Below are 21,688 nucleotides of genomic sequence, written 5' to 3'. Positions count from 1 at the left end.
TAAAAATAAAATCCAAAATCTAACCGAAGGAAGTCACAACAAGCATTCTATAATATAAACAGACAGTATCCACATAGTTTATTTCTCACAGTTCTCCTGACAAATGAACATTATTCAAGAACATACTGTATACACAGATAAGAAGAAACATACAAAATGTTTTAAATGATGCACAACAAAATCCAGCAGTATAAAAGAATGCATGTGAACTCTTGCTCACTGCACAGACTAAATTTAATCACTTGTTTAAATAGTAATAAAAATACAATCTTTTATGGATCTTGTGCAGACTACAAAAGAGGGAAATTATTACCATATATATGATTTTTCTATTAGGCAGTTTTCTTCAATGAGTTGCACTGACAACTCCAAATACAGAGGCAGAAGGCTGTGTATTTTAAAGGAATTAATGTTGTGAATTAGACTTTACACGGTTACTACCACTGGCACTTTTCACCATAGTTTGTACACATCACATGATCATCTTATATAACATTACATTTAAAAAATATATCTGAGTGACAATTTTATAACATTCACACACCATGAGTTGGTTAAGGAAGCAATGCCACAGTTGCCTCCTGTAGTGCTTCACTGTTGGTAATAAGGACAGTTCATTGTGGTTAAAAGAAATTAGACATCAATATGGTTAAGCAGCTCCAATTTACTAAAGGCCATCAGCGGCCACCACTGGGACAGTGAGTTCTTTTAAAGTGTATATATCCTAGAAGCAAACACCGTCATTGGTTAAAACTTTGCCTAAGGAAGTCAGTTTCTGTGCTGGAAACTATTTTCACAAAACTGAAAGCTACTAAACTGTTTTAATATAAATACTTTGTCTTCTCATTAGCATATTTATGACCAAGTTCTTTGAAACCTTTGGAATTTACTCTCTCTTTAATATGTGCTCTCATTTCCATCTCACCCATTTAAGATCACCACCTAAAAGGCTTTAAGGTGGTGGTGAGAATTTCACCAGGGAAACCCTTTTGCTCACCAGGAATGCTCAGCTGCTGAACAGTGATCTAGAGCCACAACGGTGCAGAGCTGTTGACGAGAACACTCAGGAAGCTGTCATGCTGTGAGTGTCATTTCAGGGAAAGTAGAGAATCTTTCCAAACGGTGCACATAATTCACAATGATACCATTGCTATGTGTTGAAGAGGACTAGTATATGATGTTCTCTTCCATGTCATCTGTTTGCTGGAAAGTAGTTTGGGTCAAGGTAATTATAACTGGTGCCCTGGGACACACAGTAGTCTCTGTCTAAGAATGTCTCTGACCTATAAACAGGTTCTAGTTGGTGATCTTCCTTGTGAATATCTGTTTCATGAAGGCTGCAAAGAAAACACACACACACACACAAACACAAACACATCATTACATGGCATTGGATGCATTTTGGTCTAGATATTATCAAACTTCCTCACAGCTCTACCTGTTTAAATCCATTAATCTATCAAAATCTCTAATGGAAAGTTACTTGAGATATGGTATCATTAAGGAAAATTTCTTAATTGTCTAGAACAGCAAAGTTTAACCCATTAAATGTGGCGATTTTCTAAGCAGTTTAGAAATCAAACTCACTAGTGTCTGAGAAGCTCCTGTCAAAATTTAAGACTTAGAATGAAGGATAACACTTACCAGTCTGAACAAGAATCACAGAAATCCAAAGACATTTCTGGAGGACAATCCTGGCAGTGCCACCGAACACCCTGGATAGGTTCTATGCCACAGTTATCACACTATTAAAGATTCAGAGAGAAAAAGTATTCAACTATATTGTTCTCAAGCTTTCTGTTTTCCTGCTGGCCAACACATAATGTGCACAGAGACATTCTCTCCTCTCTCCCCATGCACCAGATAGCGGGTAACACAAAAAATGGTTGTTTAAGTTAGACACAATTTCTAGCAAGCTAGCTGAAACTCTATCCATTCAAGATTGAGCTACAATACAGATGGGTGAGAGGAACATCATAATATGCTTTAATTTATTTTTAAAAATCTTAAGTAAATCATCTGCAAACTTGGGCATTTGATTATTAGTAGCTATTGACTTGAAAGGTACCTCAGACCAGTGTACAATGACTGGGATTGAGAACCACTGACTTAATACCATAGTTAAAACTATCCAAATATGTTACAGAACTATTTAAAACAGGCTACCACAGCTAACATAAACCCAAGTGAACACAAAATCCTCTCTGAACTTTCATCTTACTGAGTTACTTTCCAAAGCCTTGAAGGCTCCTAATAACCAATGCCCACCATGAAGAAAAGGCAAAGTTAGCTCTTTCTCAGTGTTGTGGCAGTGTGGTAGCCCTCAGTGTGTTCTGCGCAATCTTGGAAATCAAAGTAAATCTCATTTCTAGTTTCTTTGATCATCAGGCCAACTAGAGTGGCTGACAGACTGGCAAACAAGCCACAGCTGGGTCTTACAACAAAATTATGAGAAGTGGAGAGACTTTCTTCCTGGAAAGACACAGCTGTCAATTAGGAAAATCTCTAAATGGAGAAGCAGGACCACTGCAAGATCAAGAAAAGAAAATCATTTAATATAGTCTGGCTAATAGCCACTCCAGAGGATCAGAGGTATAAGAATTTTGTTTTAAATTTATTAAGTCACAGCACACACCAGTATTTTTATGTATACCACTACCAGCAAATCTGTAGTTCATGGTCTCAATTTTGCTTCCTCCAATCCCACCAAGTATAGCCAGTTCTAATGTCTAAGGTGTTCTCAAACCTGTCAATCTTTCTATTTCTACAGCCACCAGTCAAGTTCAGGACATTCTCATCTTTTGTCTAAATTAATGAAGAGAATCTCCAACTAGTCTCCCTGCCCTCAGCCTTGCTTTCTTCCTATCCATTCTCCATACTAATGCCAGAATGATCTTTTTTCCCCTTCACTTAATTTTTTTTCAATTACATAAAAAATATACATGAACAAATTATTATTTAAAGAATTTAACAATACTGTAGTCAGAGATTAAGAGTTATCCACTCTAAACCCACTGCCTTCCTAAGGGTTGTATTGTTTAAGAAAATAGAATGATCTTTCCAAAATGCAAATTTCATGTTACTCTGCTTAAAATCCTTCTAAGTTTCTCCAACATTTTAGAAGAGTTTAAACTCCTTAGCAAAATTGCCAAGGCAACTAAATAGCCTCTCACTACTCTCCAGTATGCACGCTAGTCACACTCAACTAATTCACTCGTTTAACTTCTCTAAATCACTTCTGAGATGAAAACAGAATAGGGAAGGATGTGAGTCCATCTTGTTTACTGCTGAATCCCTAGCACTTAGCAAAGTGCCTGGAACGTAAATGGATATTTCAAAATTTTGTGGCATGAATAAATGTATTTCTACTAGCCTCTCAAAAAACAGCAGAGATAACTGAATCTGAAAGGGGAAAAGAAATTTCTGATCCATGAACAACAGCAACAATAAAAGAAATAGCTCTATGGATGAATGGATAAAGAAAATGTGTTCTCTCTCTCTCTCTCGCTCTCGCTCTACATATACACACACACACACACACACACACACACACACAATGGAATATTATTCAGCCATAAAACAGAAAGAAATCCTGCCATTTGTGACAACATGGATGAAACCTAAGGACATCATGGTAAGTGAAATATATCAGACACAGGAAGACAAATACTATATGATCTCGCTTAAATGTAGAATCCAAAAAAGTTAAATTCACAGAAGCAAAGAATTAGAATGGAGGTTGCTGAGGGTTGCCAGGGGCTGGGGGGCGGTGGGGAGGTGGTGGTGGCCGTGGTGTCATTGGTCAAAGGGAACAAACTTTCAGTTATAAGATGAATAATTTCTGGAGGTCTAATGTACAACGCGGTAATTATAGTTAATAATACTGCATTGCGGGCTTCCCTGGTGGTGCAATGGTTGAGAATCTGCCTGCCAATGCAGGGGACACGGGTTCGAGCCCTGGTCTGGGAAGATCCCACATGCTGCGGAGCAAGTAGGCCCGTGAGCCACAATTACTGAGCCTGTGCGTCTGGAGCCTGTGCTCCGCAACAAGAGAGGCCGCGATAGTGAGAGGCCCGCGCACCGCGATGAAGAGTGGCCCCCACTTGCCACGACTAGAGAAAGCCCTTGCACAGAAACGAAGACCCAACACAGCCATAAATAAATAAATAAATTAAATAAATAAACCCAAAGTTTAAAAAAATAAAAAAATAAAAAATAATACTGCATTGCATACTTGAAATTTGCTGAGAGCAGATGCTGTGTTCTTATCTCAAAAAAAATAAATAAAAGATAACTATGCGAGGTGAATTTTTTTTATATCTTAAATTTTTTGTATACCTTAAATATGTACAATTTTTATTTGTCAGTTATATCTCAGTAAATTTGGGGTGGGGGAATAGCTAGAAAAACTTCTCATCTCATATATTACCTCAAAGTATACCTGTATATTTTTCTTCTCTATCTCTACTGAATCATAAATTTCTTGACACCAGTAACTGTGGCACACTACTTTGTATAAATGAACAGGACAAGAGCTAAGCTTACTTTTAAATGTGTGCTTGAAAGTTGTGGAGCTTAAAGCTCCGAAAACCACCTTAAATATATCCTATCACCCTTTCAAAAATTAAATGAATAGAAAAATTAAGTAGAATTTACCTTGAAGCCCACATGTTGCACAAATCCACTTTCAGCTTGCATTTGCTGAAGTTTCTGTTTTTTTAACTTTTTAAACTGTAATAGTTCCTTATATTCAGGTAAATTCCTGTACATAATAGGAATACTTTCTTCATCCTATTGAAAAAAACAAAACACAAAACAAAAATGTGAGTTTCATAATTAAAATGAACTAGTATAAGAAATACTGATAAAGAATATTTTTCTATTGACAAGATATTTTTCACATTCAAGAGACCCTCAACCTTTTCGGGCTCATAGAAAATCAGTGCTGCTATCAGCAATATTTTAGACTAATACCTCTGGAGGGCTTCTTAATGCAATAGTAATACTGAACTGTAGTAGGCATCTTCATAATGCAAGTACCAGGGGAACAAGGCGTGACTCCCACCTCTGTCATACACTGACGCAGCTTCAACCCCACCCCAACAAGTTCATGGCGACTTGGAAGACTCCTTGTAATCTACTTCTTCCTGATCTGCAGGAAGCTCCTCTTCTCCAATCTAACAGATTTTTAAGCTTCCTCAGGTAAATATGACATTTTCTTAACAACAAGCAAACTAATCTCTGCTCTGTTTTCTGCTCATTACTCCCAATGATCAAGACAGTACATTCCTCTTACTCAAATGGATAAACTTAAGTTACAAAGATTATTATTTACAATAAAGAAATGAACAGTAAAAGCTATATGAATTTGAAGTTGACAGATGAATCACTAACTGCTTCCTATTCTCCCAATTTATTTGTGCTCTGTCACCCAGGATCCATTTCTTCCCTTTGCTACCTCATGACTGATCCCATGGTCATTGATTTCCACAACCCTCCTAAAAGCATCCCCAATTCATTAATCCCGTGTTCCATCAATTCCCAATCCTGGACCAGACAACCCCTGCACCTCCCGTTCCTCCTGCTCTCCATGTTAGGTATTATTAACTACTATATTTACATTATATCAAGGAAACTGATGTTTATAGAAATTACATCATTTGCCCAAGCTTACATAGTTAATTAGTTGCAGAGTCAAGTGATTTGAACCCAGATTTGTCTATATAACTAACCCCTTGCACACCTAGCAGCCCAAGGCCTAAATCTAAGTGTTATCCTTAATTTTATACTGTCATATCTAATACAGCAAAATTCTGTCACTATTTAATACTACCTAAAATCTCTCTCAAATCAGTCCCCTATAGTATACACTCCCTCCTCTGTCTCACTGTTGCTAAAAATGGCTTCCTCGCTATCTACAGTGTCAAGTCCAAAGTCCTCAGCTGGATAATGATTCTTTACAATCTCACACTTCACCTACCTTATCTCCCACTATCTTTCATCCATTTCAAATTCTTGTCAACTAAAGATGTTAAATTATAGCTACTGCCTTCCTATGTTACCACTGAGAAAGACAACATAAATAATGTAATAAATATGTAATACCAATAAATATGATGTAACCCAAATAATTAAATAATGTAGTAAGAAATTTTATAATAAAATGTATTAAATTTAGATATTTTAGGCAAATACAAAGAATACAAACTCTGTTAAATTTTTAAATTTGCATTTTAAGTCTAAGGGTATTATTAAATTTGGTCAACAAGATTGTTAGATATATGTATACATATAGCTGATTCACTCTGTTATACAGCAGAAATTAACACAACATTGTTAAGCAATTATACTCCAATAAAGATGTTTAAAAAAAAAAAGTTAAATCACCTCACACCCACTAAGATGGCTACTATCAAAATTAAAAAATAGTAATAATAATAATAAGTGTTGGCAAGGATGTAGAGAAATTGAAACTTTTGTACACTCTTGATGAGAATATAAAATGTTGTAGCCATTATGGAAAACAGTACTGTGGTTCCTTAAAAAATGAAACACAGAATTACTATATGATCCAGCAATTCCACTTCTGGGTATATACCCAAAAGAATTTGAGAGCAGAGACTCCAACAGATATTTGTACACCCGTGTTCACAGCAGCATTAGTCACAACAGCCAAAAGGTGGAAGCAACCCAAGTGTCCACTGACAGAAGAATGGATAAATAAAATGTGGTATGCACACACAATGGAATATTATTTGGCCGTAAAAAGGAAGGAAATTGTGACACATGTTACATGATGGATGAACCTTGATGACATTATGCTAAGTGATATAAGCTAGTCACAAAAGGACAAAAACTGTATGATTCTACCTATATGAGGTACCCAGAGTAGTCAAATTCAAAGAGACAGAAAGTAGAATGGTAGTTGCCAGGAGCTAGAAGGAGGAGGGAATAGGGAGATGATGTTTACTGGATGCAGAGTTTCAGTTTTGCAAGACATAAAGAGTTCTGGAGATTCGTTGCACAATAACGTAAATGTACTTTAACACCACTGAACTGTACACTCAAAATTGACTGAGGGGCTTCCCTGGTGGCGCAGTGGTTGAGAGTCTGCCTGCCAATGCAGGGGACACGGGTTCGAGCCCTGGTCTGGGAAGATCCCACATGCCGCGGAGCAACTGGGCCCGTGAGCCACAACTACTGAGCCTGCGCGTCTGGAGCCTGTGCTCCGCAACAAGAGAGGCCGCGGCGGTGAGAGGCCCGCGCGCCGCGATGAAGAGTGGCCCCCGCTCGCCGCAACTGGAGAAAGCCCTCGCACAGAAACGAAGACCCAACACAGCCAAAAATAAATAAATAAATAAATAAATTAAAAAAAAAAAAAAAAGGACTGAGATGGTAAATTTTCTGTTATGGGTATTCAGCACAATTAAAAATAAAAATTCCATACTATTCAGCCATCAAAAAAAAAAAAGATAAAATCTTGCCAGCTGTGGCAACAAGGATGGACTTTGAGGGAATTGATGCAAAGTGAAATAAGTCAGAGGAGAAAGACAAATACCGAGATTTCACTCTTATGTTGAATACTAAAAAAAATAAAATAAATAAACGAACAAACAAATTAAAACAAAAACACACACAGGTACAGAGAACAGATTGGTGTTCTTTCCACAGAGGGGAAGCGTGGTAGGAGGAGGGAGAAACGGGTAGAGGGGGTCAAATGTATGGTGACGGATAGAAACTAGATTTTTTGGTGGTGAGCACACTGTAGTGCATATATATTAGTTGAATTACAATGCTGTACACATGAAACATATAATGTTATAAACCAATGTTACCTTAAAATGAACAAAAAAACAAACAAATAAATATTTTTAAAATGCTCACGCATAAACAGATTTCCTAGTTATAATCATTTTAAATTTACTTAAAGGAGAAATACTATGACTAATTTCAAGGGGGTCTAAATGGTATACAGATTGTCTCTCTAGCTACTGCTTTTCTGAAAAAGAGAAACTGAAATCTATAAATTTTACACTAGAGGATTCATAAATATACATTTAAATAGCTATTTTAAAGTAATCAGAATGATGTGAACTGGTGCTCATTTAAAAATAAATAAATAAAATCAGCCAAACAAAAGCTAAATCAAATTCAACCACCTATACTATACTATATTTTGCCAATTTTCTCAAAATGTACTTCTTTTAAGCATCCCATCATCACTCCTCACCTAGCTAGGTTTTATTCATCCTTCAATGGCCAACTTGACTATCACTTCCTTGGGTCTTCCACTTAAACTCTCAATCTGAATTAAGTACCTCTAAAATAATTACAATGACACCTACTTTTGAAGCATTTTTAAAATTTTGTAATTTATTGATGTGATTACACATTTATCTCCTCCCACAAAACTAAGATTTATGAGAACCCCAAGATCATAGATATTTTATTCATAACTATGGAGCTGACTTCTAGCAGAGCCTGTTACATATTAAGTGTAAATAAACATTTCTCAAATGAGTAATTCTAATAGTCACAAAATACAAAATTACACACAAATGCCATATCTTAAGACACAGCAGAATCTAGCTGTTTTTCAAAAAGACAAGTTTAAAAAGAAAAAAAAATTTAAGAATACAGTCATTTTACAGTAGTTTCATACCAAAGTATACAATCAGTGTTTGATTAATCTAGAAACAGAACAAAGGATACTTATTTTTATCTGCTGACTTTTCATTAAAATCTCCTTTTCCAGTTACCATATATAATCAAAGTATTAAGAAAGATATAAGGCAATCTTCATGTCCTTTAAGCAAGGAATCAGAATCATGTTACTTATTGAGAAAGAATTTTAGCATAGTAAAATAAAAAATATTAACAGCAATAAAAAGGAATCTCTGAATGTAAAGTAAAATGAAATGAATTAACCTAAATTAGCATCCAGTTGATGACAACACAGAGAGGAATTAGTCCAAGAGGATTTAAAAAGTATAATTTGACTTTATTTCTGTAGTTGGGTATACCCTAAGTCAAAAACAGTGCTACCCAAAAAACCTGTTTTCAGTGTCATATTGTTGATGGTAGTGTTAGTATTATTAAATTCTGAGACTACTGTGGGCAGTGTGAGACAAAGAAAGTAAGCATTATGTTGATGTCACTGATGATAACTGGAATTTCCAGCATGGGAGAAAAATGATACATATTAAAGATCAATATGGGTTAAGTAAAATTCCCACAGTCCTTAAGTTGAATTTGAAATAAAATGATGAATTTATGATGTCTTTTAATTTTAACAAATATATAACGTATTTCTCAGCTCTGTCCACTATATAGGCTTAGATACAATGATCAATCCAGTAGCAAGTAACATCCTATATCAGGATAGAGTCTCCGAATACCATTTCTCAATAAAAGAAAGCAGAACTGACTCCAGGTCTGAAGCAGGAAATATACAAGATGAGCCTGGAATTTCCTTGTCCTACCGGACAGTAAGGAAGCTATAAAAGATTACTAGAGTCTTGTCAAAAGAACTCAAAATCCAGCTTGAATAGGTTACAACCAACCAATGGGCCAATCTGTACACTAATAAAGACAATAATATCAATGCACTGAAACAGATTAAATATATTTTAAGTCCAACAATTCATAAGAGTACAAAAATTTTAAAACCTCATGAGTCAATCTGGAGGATATTAGAGAACAAACTCATTATTTTAAAAACAAGAAAATAAAGGGAAGAATCAAGCAGTTATGCTGCGTTTTCTGTATGTAACTTAGGATAATCAAATAGTTGATGGGGGGGGTTACTTTGTGAATATTCTATCAAATAAATGAAGAAAGAATTTTACTATTTTGTAACATCTAATGAGTTAATGGATCTAAGCAACAATGTATGCTAATGTCAAACTGATAAAAGTATACATGAAGTAGTCCTGCCCACCCTAACAAACAAAAAAACAAATAAATCTGAATCTGATCAGTTATCTAGACCTGTCAATTTATAGGAGATTCAGGGAACAGAGGAAGAGGTTAAATGACACCAAGAAGATGCAAACAACAAAATCCACACTGAGGTAAATTCTACAAGACAAATAACCCAGTTTTTCAACAAAACAAATGTGAGAGGGGGAAAAAAGAAGACAGAGGAAAGGTGTGTGTGGTGGGGGGGAACCTACTGCAATTTATGACTGGGGAAATGTGAACTGACTGTATATCTGGATTATATAAAGAATTACCTTTTAATAAACATGATAATGATATTTTGTAATGTCTGGAACTTGCTCCAAAATAATCCCAGACAGAAAGTTGGGTGGGTAGGAAGTATAGATGAAAATAAGATTGCCACAAACTGATAATTGTTAAAGTTGAATAATGGGTGCACATGGGTTTATTTTTGTATATGCTTGAACGTTTCTTCATAAAAACATTTTTAAGCCCATTGTAAAACAAGTTTGACTAGTTAATTAAAAGAAAAGAAAGCAACATTCTCTGAAGAATAGGAATAATTAGGAAACCCTGGTGCTCCCATTCTGTATCTTGATCTGTATAATACATAGATAAAGATAGATAGATAGATATAAATATAGTATAAATAGATAACTTACCGATGCCTCCTCCATAGCAGTGTTCATGTGGCTACGAAAACAGGATCGGTCATCATCTTCATCCATATACACTGGTGGTTCATGGGAAGTCATGAAAGTGGAAGGTTTAAAGAGATGCTTATTAAGGGGGTGCTGTCGTCTGCTTGTTGAAGACTAAGTGAGAAAACAAATTTTTAATTGGGATAGTGGACAATCATTAAAAGAATCAAAAATATAAATGCTACTTCCTGCACGTCTGCCTAATCAGAAGGACTGCACCTCTACCCTTCAGCATACTCTTACGTGGTTGCTTTTTCTATGTTATCTGGATTTTTAAAAAGACAACAAGCCTTAAATAAAAAAAAACCAAACCAACAAACAGAAATGTAGGCAGAATACCTACGTGGAGTATAATGGACCATATGCTCATTATGTAGCTTATATTTGTATCCCCAACATTTATTACACTCTTGGCATTCACATGCTGAACTCCTCTTAAGGTCATCTTACAGATGATCAAGGAGGATGAAGTTAGCCAAAGCCAGATATAAAACTATCAAGTAAAAAGAAAATTTCCACAACACGATGAATGTCTGAAAATAGTATCTAACACTGATTGACTGCTTTTTTTGTCAATGTCACTTAACCCTCAAAACATTCCTGTAAAGTAGTTATTATCACTTCTAATTTAAAGGTGAAAAAACGGAGGCACGAGGAGGTTAACTTTCTTGTTCAAGGTACTGCAGCTAGGCAGTGGTAGAATCAAGATTATAAACTAGGCCTCTGTGGAGCCAAAGGCCTCCCTTCGAACCACTATGCAGACTTCCTCTCTTCACTAACAGCACCGCCACAAAGAATAACCTCAGCCACATAGAGAACCCTCATTTCATTTCAAAATTCAAACTCTAACCATGTCAGGACTTCCCGGGTGGCACAGTGGTTAAGAATCCGCCTGCCAATGCAGGTGATACGGGTTCGAGCCCTGGTCCGGGAAGATCCCACATGCCGCGGAGCAACTAAGCCCATGCACCACAACTACTGAGCCTGCTCTCTGGAGCCCATGAGCCACAACTACTGAACCCGCGTGCCACAACTGCTGAAGCCCACACGCCTAGAGCCTGTGCTCCGCAAGAAGAGAAGACACCGCAATGAGAAGCCCGCGCACCACAACAAAGAGTAGCCCTCGCTCACCGCAACTAAAGAAAGCCTGTGCCCAGCAGCAAAGACCCAACACAGCCAAAAATAAATTAATTAATTAATTAAATTTATTTAAAACAAAACAAAACAAAACAAAAAACCTCTAACCATGTCTATGACTGGGCTAGATCTCTGCAGTCAAAATATCTGTCAACTTAAAATTCAGTGCACCCAAAGAAGGGAACACATTTAGGTTTCTTTAGTATTCCTTTTGTTATCATCATCTAGTCTTAGTGGTGAAAACATAAGGTGCACAACACATCTAAAGATAACTTAGAAATCACAAAAATTAAAGCTGTTAAGTTAAATGGTGGTTATCAAAGTTCCAACATTCTGAAGTTATAGGATGAACTCTACATATCTAAGATAGATAATACTATATTTGGGGAGAAAAAAATCCAAAATATTTAAAACATCTGACAAATTAAAACAAGCTTCCATATCTTGGTAAAAAGAATAAAAACAAAAATTTTTAAACATGGAGCTATACAGACAATATTCTTAATGTAAAATTATGTAAAATAGTTAGCTTCACTAAGGAAGGGTAACAGCATTAGATCGGCTCCTAGCTTCTCTTTAGGTGAACGGTGGCAGTTGCGGGGAAGCGGAAGTACCCAGATGATTTACCAAGGAAATGAAAGAAGGCCAATTATGTGCTTTATTTTTTTGCAATTAAAGCAAAAAATTGGCTATAATTCGATGCAGTGTTCTATGTAGGAGAGGGACGGTAGCTTTTTCACTGTACAGAGCAGCAGAGAACAGTGGAAAAGGCTTAGGTGCAGAATCAGAAGATCAACGAATCCCAGACTTACCAGCTATGTGACTAGACAATTTACTCAAGGTACTTAGTTTTCTCATCTATAAAAAGGTTGTAGAACAGTACCTAGCCCAGAGCATTCAACAGTAAGAACAAAAGCTATCTATTAATATTATCATGAGTAAAGTGAAGGTGATACTACCTACACTTCTAGAATTATAGTGAGGATTAAATATCTTAATAAACATTTCTAACCTTGGATTTATATAGTATATGTATAAAACAAAAATTGATTATATTTATTAAAGAATCAAACATCCTACAAACTTTAGCATCACAAAGGCCTTTCTGACATACATACAATCTAATATCTTTCAAATAGCACTCATTCACATAAACTAACCTACTCCTAAGAAAATAATGAATAATCGTCATTGAAACTCACTGAGTAGTAATAATGGAATCCTACCATATATAAGAAAATGTTTAGAGTGAGTCAAATTTTAAAAATAAAATAACCCTGTTCTGATAAATATATAAACTTTTACACTGGAACTCTGACTTTGATGAACTTAATCTGAGATCTAAGGTTTACTTTTACCTATTTTCTTTTTACCTTTTTGGAGTATATATATAAGTTTGGTGTTCTGCCTGGGACTGGAATGCCAGCTTTAGTTAGTTTTATGAAATACTTCTGCACTCGGCTGGCAACCTAAGGAAACATGACAAGCCTTTTAATGTAATAAATGACAAGACATGTAGTACCAGAATAGTATTTTAAAATAGTTTTTAAAATATACATGTGTACCTTAATGAATAGTAACAACTTAAAATCTACCATAAATCTAGAAATAATTTTAAATTGCCACCAAAGACACTTATGTTTTAAAATATAGACAAAAAAATTGTTAAAATAAATTAAATCTGTTTGATTCCAAAGCTAAACACATTTTCAACTTGTGAACACTAGTGCCTGTAGCATAAAAACACATCTATTAATATCAATGGGAATGTGAAGGAGAAAACTGACAGATATTTTTTTAGAAAGACAACCAGGGAATACTAAGGCACTATCACAAATCTATTAGCACAGTCTAACCAAAAAGCACAAACTGGTGCACTCATTAAACATTCAAGAGACACCAAGTCCATTACTTTTTTATTTTTTAGTAATGATCCAAAGCAGAATTATCTCAGAGTTGTTTCTAAAATCAACAGAAAAATATACAATGTTATTTTTTAAAACTCCACATACTATAGCACTGTGTAGCTAAATATGAAGGGACAGGTCTACTGATTTTAGTTTCACTATCCTTCATTTAAAAAACCATCAAAAACATGCCAACAATATGGGGCTATCTCCTCAATTACCTGCTTTGCTGTCCTATTGCCCAGTTCATCTGCTATCTTCTGCCAGCGTCGAGATTCTACTTCTTCAGGAGGGTATTTCAAGAGTAGTTGTTCAAGCTTTTTCTAAGCCAAACCAAAGACCAAATCTGAGAAAGTTTAATACTGAGTTTCTAAATAAATACATTCACCTTTCATCTTAAACTATAATACTCCCTCCCCAACTTTGGGGGTTAGGTCAACTAGAAATCCTCATGCTAGGAAAAATTTCTAGTAAGGAATTTAAGACTTCACAAGAAAAATAAGATTAGAAAATAAACCTATGAAAGACCTTATAAAGATTTTCTATGCACTTCAGTAAAAAAAGGAAAGCACCCCCAACAAAGAAAATAATTAATTAATATGTTACATATCTTAGTGATTTCCAGTGACCACTTTATCTTGCTAGACTATGTTTAGGCTTGCCACTATGGATCTGACAAAACTATGTAAATTCATTTGGACTTAGACAGAATATTAAAAGAGATCTTTTCCTCCTTTGTGTGGTCCTTCATTCAAATATTTAATTTTAATATTCTGACCTATCTCCTAAATTCTCCCAGAGTCCTAAGGATGCAAAATAGTCCAAATGTTGGAAATAAAAGTTTCCTGAAGCTTTTTATAAACTGATAAACTCATTATAGCTGTGGGGCTAATCCTCATATGAGATAGAGATGTGTCTCAAACCTTACCCACAAACAATCCTAGCTATATGCCAAAATGTAAGAGAACACTCTGACCTTGGCTTTGCCAGCTCCCCTCCAAACAAAAACAAGAATTCACTTTGAAGCACAGCTTTACTTGGCTCCAGGTTTTTCTGTCTCACAAAGCTGCATTACAAAAACTTTACTCCATCTGTTTCAATATCTTTTTCAATCCCCCTCCCAAAACCCAGGTTCCTTATTTAAAAATTATCCCCAAAATGGAATTCATATATTCTCAGAATGCGAAATTCTTGAAGTATGCAAAAAGGTATACAGAAACAAGTTTAAATATTTTAAATTCATGGTTAAGAGGGATTACATACAACAATATACACTTTACTCATAATACTGGCTCTAATTTTAACTGCTTTTTTTTTTTTTTTAAACCTACACAATTTAGAAATATCTATTACCTGTTCTTCGACAGTCCACAACTGGTTAAATGTTTCAGGTTTGGTATCATCACACAGGCGTCCTCTTATCATCTGCATATAAAACAAGGTTTTTGTCAGAGAGAAAAAACAAAGACTACCCTTTGATATAGCCAAATAACACACAAATTGTGAAATTTTTAATTAATTTCAAAATATGTGAGTAAATTTATTTTTTTAATGTGTACATAATTTATTGCTTACAAAAAGTTTTCATGTTCTTTTCTTTCATTTGGTTTTATACTCCTAGCAATCTTGAGATATAGGTGACAGCAACTTCATTTTAAAGAAAAAGAAATGTTACTTTTTCTTTCTTTTTTTTTTTAATAATCATTGTTATATTGCTTATATTTTATTTGAATTACCTTTCTTTGGTAGATTGCAAATCATCTGAAAACCAAAGAATTCAAAGATTTTTAACAAATCCATTTTCCAATTAGTGTCTTGTACCTCAGAAGAGTATTTCCATCCCAATCTTTTAAATAAAGCATCACATCCACCCTCACAAACAAAAATGAAGGAAACAAAGCATGAATACACACCAGGTGCATCTTTCTCCTTTGTTATCTATTTATTCTTTACTTTTGAAATATGAACAGTTTTATTTCTAGCCTAAGGATGTGGGGAAACATCTTGAAGAGATCATATGTACTGACTGTTTAGGGCAGTTTTAGAAATAATAATGTACCATATATATTCTTTGCTAACAATGAGGAAATTATACGTGGAATTTTTTCCATAATATTTTTAATGTGCTAGTCTTTTTATTTAAGTAATAATAAAGTAATATCCTAAACGTATGTCTTGCTCATAAAATGGAGCCTAATATCAACTTTACTAAAATGTACATAATATTTTTAACTGGTTACACAGCTCAACATACCCCTATCTTTATGGCTATTGTTTATTTTAAAGAAATGTTACTTTTTCATTCTGAACCCACATGTTTATTGAAGTTCATCTAACCAACAGCCAGCAAACCCTAGTTACATTCCACTACACACAAAGAGCTCTTATTTTTAGAATAAATACTGTATTATGTGTCAGGCACTGAACTGGGCATGTTACATGTACTACTCACTATATTCCTCACAACAACTCTACAACATTGGGTGATATTAATCACATTTTATACAAGAGGAAACTGCAGCTTGGAGACTTTAATATAGATGACATCTGAAGTTCCACAGCTAGTAAGTGGTGGAGTTATGATTTCAACCCAGCTTTTTCTTAACTTCAAAGTTCATGTTCTCACTATACCTTCAAGTGAAAGACTGCTTGAATCTTAAGAATACAAACCAGCAAAATGTTAAAATGTTTTGTCTACAATTCAAATTTTCCTGCTCCAACACTTTATCCTGCTTACCTGAGGACGACTGTTTGAGCCTTCTGGACCATCACTCAAAGGCAACATAGAGTATGAAAGGGACTCTCCATCCTTCCTAGGATCTAAAGGACTTTTTGGTCTAGCAGGTAAACCTACTAAAAAGAAAACCATGTATAGGATTATTAAAGCAAGACTTTGTCAGGTAGTTCTCTAATTAAATTCGTATCATGTAATTTCTTACCTTTATCAAAAACTAGCTTAACTCTCCTAGTATGTCTTTTGCGATTTTTAAATTCTCTTTCAAAGTTCCCAAGGCTATTGGTATATTGGTCCCATACAATCTCGGGCAATTGAACAACTCTCTGTGGATATGGAAGCCCTATATCAGCCTGGTGGGGGAAAAAAATGAAAGTGACAAACTAAGTTTAATTCAAGAAATTATCAACTACAACCAAATTTTCAGATGACTCCAAATCTAAATAATCATCAACTGAGCATTTCTATTCACTTTTTGAATCCAACAGCCAATGAAGTTAATACAGTCTAAACATTAAATGGTAGAAATGATAGCCAAGTAAAGGAAAATGAACTTAACAAAACATAAGCACTATTTTTAGAGGTCTAAAGCTGAACTATATAAACGTACTGTACTTTATCACTAACACACTTTAAACAGAAATAGCAAAGAAAGATTTTTATCTCTAAGAACAGCATATGAAATGTGTTTGACTGAAATATAATAGATATGACTTGACACACAGAATTCATTTTTAATGGACCCAGTGTTCCTGACTTATCCATAAAACTATTAATTATTTTCACACTATATAACTCAGCACGTGTACAAAAAAACTTATCACATTTTGAGAATCAAAACTACATCTTTAGTTTACTTGGAATTCAATTACTTTGCCAACCACCTTTAGAGAAGTTATTAGTTGTCATAATTACTAAAACCAGGTCATTATGATCAATCTTTTGATAGGGATTTGGGTTTCATAGGTGGGTGTATTTGTCAGAACTCATATCATGGTAAAATTGGGATTTCTGAATTTCATTGTATGTAAATTTCACCTGAAAAAGTTTTAAAAAAGAATTTTAGTTAACGATATGCATTCTGAAGTGTTTTGGTGTTAAGTGTGTATGTCTGCAACTCTGGAATGCATCAAATGCATTCCATCTTGAAATAAGATAGAATGGTGGATGGAAGGATTGCATAAACATACAATCAAGCAAATATAATAAAATGTTAATGGTAGAATCTGGGGGTGGATGTGTGTGCTAACTATACAGTACTTTCCACTTTTTTGTCTACTTAACATTTTTCAAGATAAAACGTTGAGAAAAAAATCAGGTCATAAAGTATGAAATTGGCAAGCAAAATCCACTTTGTGACACAGAATTCTTAATTTTTATTTTGCTTGTGACAAATTATATTAGCACCATCATCATAATAGCACATATTAGTCTAAGGTTCAACTTTTGAAAAATTAGAACAGAGTGTCTTTTAAAATAATGATGGTAGTAATATCAAAGAAAGCTAACAAGCCGTAAAGGTTCCCTGCATTCTATATACCAATATATAATCCAAGTTTCCTTAATTTCGATTAGGAGTTTTTAGATGTCCACTAAAACAAAGAGATCACATGTCAACAACTTAACTACTCTGGTAAACCTAAAGAAAATAGACAATTTAAGCATACATGAGTTAACACAGAAAAACTGAAAAGTCAAACTTCTAAATTAAATCCAGCGGAAAATTTTCTTTCCAAGGAACATAAGTCTTTCATGATTACCAAAGTATCTGGGATTTAATACACATTTGTACATTTTTGAAAAAATTCTTAAGATAGTCAATATCACATCCCTGTTTCTGAGATAAAGTGGAAAGAAATTCAGTTCTAAACTAAACACAGAAATGGAAAACCAGCAAATAACCAACCACATACGTATCTAGTAAATGTGCATAATTGCAACTTTTTGCCCACCCAAGAACATGAATAAAATGCGATTAAGGTTAAAACACCATCTGTTTTAGTTGAATCAATGATAAGTAAACACTGTAAGTACTGTATCTTTTTGCACCAGCAAATTGTTTCATGACAGCAGTGCAGAATCAATAAACACCTAAGTGGGCCCACTATAACACAGAGGATACAATAGGGTTCTAAAAACTCTAGAAGGTTTAACAAATCAATATATAGATCCTACGTCTATTATGATATTCAGTGTTCTGAAAGCACAGAGAGAAAGGAATGCTTGCCAAGTAAATAACATAACTAGATAAATCCAAATCCAAACAATAATCATCTAAATAAAATGAAGTCCCCAGGGCTGTTCCCTCAACACTTGGTAGACCACTTTTGTGACTCATTAAAAACTAGTAACTAATAACTAAATTTGTCATACTGAACAGGCTAAATTTTTGTGTTGTTTAAGGTGAAAAAGAGGATTCTTTTTCATAGTTTTTCAGTTTTAATCTTTTCAGACAATGCTGATTAATATTTGCCTCTCAAATTTACTGAATAATTAGTGGGCCCCTAATTCAAGACACATACTATGGCATAAATGCACATCTAGATGATCTCTATGTTTACACACTAAGAAAGTTATAAAAACTTGGATCACTTTCAAATGGTTAACCGCTTAAATATGAAAGTTATGTTTTAAGGAAAAAATAAAATTATAAGGAATTTTACACTAAAATAAAAGAACATTTCAAAATTAAGTAAAATTTATATACCTCATTCTCATAGACTTGGCAACCATAACCTTAAAGACATTTAAAATATAGTTTTTGTTTGTATCACCATTGTTTTCTATCTCACTACGTTCAGAGTTAGAAAAGTAACTCTAAACTAAGCAGTAAATAAATACTAAAGTATTTTTTCTTTTAGCTTCAACAATCTTGAAGTCCTGAAAGCAAAACAGGGAAAATATTTTTAAGATGGGGAAGGAAGAAAGTAACAGAAAAAGACTATAAAAATGGCTAGGAACAGGACATCAAGTTTCTATACACACATCCAATTAAAGCTCCTAGCTATCTTCACTGGGGTATATTTTATTGTGTGTTTGGTGGGGGTGAAGGAAGGCAGTATTCTGCCTTCAGTAATATGGTTAATTACAGAAGGGGAAAAAAATTAAACATTTAAAAAAGTATGTATTCATATAAAAAGAATAAACCGAGTTATTACCAAATACATCTCAATAAATCTTAAAAATTGCTCAATATATACCTTCTTCTGGAGTTTTTCCACAAATCCAATGGGATTTTTTAGTGCTTCTCTCTGATGTCTGCCTAAACTTTCAAGGTCCTGGACTGCTTGAGAACGTTGAGCCTCGAGTACGGCAATCGTCTGTAACAGTCTCTGATAACTACAGAGACAAAAAAAAAAAAAAAAAAAAAAAAAGCCCTCACTAAAATTTTCTAGTTACAACAGTAAATAAAAACTGAGTTCAAGCCGTGATCTACTATTAAGTCACACAGTCTTTGTAAAGTTACCTGAAAGAGTTTTAGTAAAACATATTACTGGGAATAAATGAGGTCTTCCTGAGTTACGAAGTACCTAGTCAGAAAATATCAGTTAGAGAAAGCAAAGCCTTATTCTCCCATCTAAAGTTCTTAATTCTTGAACCGGAACAAGTACAGAAAGTAAGAAAGCAAGCATCTTGACTTTCCAGCAATCCAAGTCATTAAGAAACAGCTAAATTAAAAAAAAAATTTTTTTTGTTTAAATCTTAAGATTTTTAGCACCAGGAGGGATCACCAAATTCAGTCCCTCTGTTGTACTCTGTTGGAATAAGAAATCTGAGGCAAATTTTCTTGACCAGAGTTACAAGCTGTCACATAATTCAGACGTGATCTTAGTTGTCATGGTTCTCATTTGCTCTTTCTGTTATACCTCCATTCTAGAGGAAGTTTACTTCCCTGTCAATTCTTAAGTGTTAAACATTTTTACAGAAGAAAGGACTCAAAGATATTTTTTACTTCCCTGCCTATAACAGTCTATTTAGCACAGCTAACATAGAATTTTACCCACACAAACCTACTATCTGTTCATATTCTCCTCCCCCCCATCCCAGTTCAAATTGTCCTGACTCTCTAATGTCTAATTTCACATATCAATACACATAAGGAAACACGTTAGCACAAAAACCCTGAATACTCAAATATATTTTGCAAAAAGAACCAAGAACAAACCACTCCAAGTTCACTTCAAAATAAGTCACTAGGTCTTTAAAATATTAGTGAAGCACAATTTTTCTTTATGGCTTTGAATAAATTTCATTCTGTTTCCCAACAGACTGTAAACTCCATAATGGCAAACACATCTGAAAAGTTCACTGTTTTGTTTATTCAGTGTGCAGCACACTTCCCAACATATAGATGCTCAGTAAATATTCTTTGAATGAACAAACGGACAGATGTTCTGTGCAATCAAAAGTATACTGAAACTTTTAAGTCTGGAAGTTAGCAAACAAGCAGAAATTTCAAGGGTAAAACAATGCAATTTTGATGTTCACAGCCATGGCGTAACTGCAACAGGACATTCTCTATTAGAACACCGTTTCAGCCCCCTGACTAAAACATATTCTTATTCTCAAGTCCCTTGTTAACTAATCCCTGATGAGATGTTTAATAATCAAGGTAAAAACTCCTAACACTGAAGGGTAAGGCTTCTCTCAAGCTAGAGATACTTCATTCAAAAGTTAGAACTGAATTGGAAAGCAAGGGCTGTACTAAGTTACTCCTGGATCAGTTACAGAGGTTAAGCCTAAACTCACTTTCACTCTGCCTCTGTTTGCTTTGAGGTGTATGGCGTGTACAAACCTTGACTGTGCTGGTGTTTTCTTACCAGGCAGGCTCACCCACGCTCAATCTTAGGGTGACTGTACTGAGTCAGGTAGAACCTAACTTCTCTATAATACTCCTAATTGCCATATTTCACCTTCAGAACACCTACCCCATGTAGCTGAATAACCAAAGACTTATCATGCTGTCTCTGTGATATGACTGACCCCTGCTTTAAATAGGAGGACACACTTCTGTATCATCAATATGAAAATGATTATGAGTCTATTAAACTTGCAGCAAACTACTGTAAGCAAGTAACAATTAATGAGGCACAAGTAAGAACAGAGTTATAGGAAAAAACAAGCAGAGGCTTGAAAAAAGTGCTACAGTCAGTCACTGCCACTGGGAAGAAAGGCCTCTATTTGAAGTCAGTAAATTATAACAATTTTTACTGTATGTAAATTATTCCACAATGATTCTGACTTTAAAAAATAATTCCAACAGAGAT

The 21,688-nt window shown here is 34.6% G+C and overlaps 1 protein-coding gene across 5 annotated transcripts in view; it reads right to left on the bottom strand.

The window, feature by feature from the left end:
• Window positions 1-21,688, bottom strand: part of ZZZ3 (zinc finger ZZ-type containing 3) — a 113,047-nt gene continuing 91,359 nt past the window's right edge. For 3 of the 5 annotated variants that reach the window (XM_061184002.1, XM_061183998.1, XM_061183999.1), the window contains 10 exons: window positions 19,622-19,760; window positions 16,627-16,774; window positions 16,425-16,540; window positions 15,041-15,112; window positions 13,909-14,010; window positions 13,154-13,249; window positions 10,605-10,757; window positions 4,657-4,791; window positions 1,645-1,745; window positions 7-1,337 (listed from right to left, as the gene is read on the bottom strand). In XM_061184002.1, coding sequence (XP_061039985.1) covers window positions 1,193-1,337; window positions 1,645-1,745; window positions 4,657-4,791; window positions 10,605-10,757; window positions 13,154-13,249; window positions 13,909-14,010; window positions 15,041-15,112; window positions 16,425-16,540; window positions 16,627-16,774; window positions 19,622-19,760 — 1,207 coding nt within the window. In that variant the 3' untranslated portion in view covers window positions 7-1,192. Of the gene's footprint in view, window positions 1,338-1,644; window positions 1,746-4,656; window positions 4,792-10,604; window positions 10,758-13,153; window positions 13,250-13,908; window positions 14,011-15,040; window positions 15,113-16,424; window positions 16,541-16,626; window positions 16,775-19,621; window positions 19,761-21,688 lie in introns of all 5 variants that reach the window. The other 2 variants (XM_061184000.1, XM_061184001.1) reach the window with 2 other exon arrangements.

Source organism: Eubalaena glacialis, chromosome 3, assembly GCF_028564815.1.
Source record: "Eubalaena glacialis isolate mEubGla1 chromosome 3, mEubGla1.1.hap2.+ XY, whole genome shotgun sequence".
NCBI lineage: Eukaryota > Metazoa > Chordata > Mammalia > Artiodactyla > Balaenidae > Eubalaena > Eubalaena glacialis.
The sequence above is the reverse complement of the archived record's forward strand: the minus strand, read 5'-3'. Positions and strand labels throughout refer to the sequence as shown.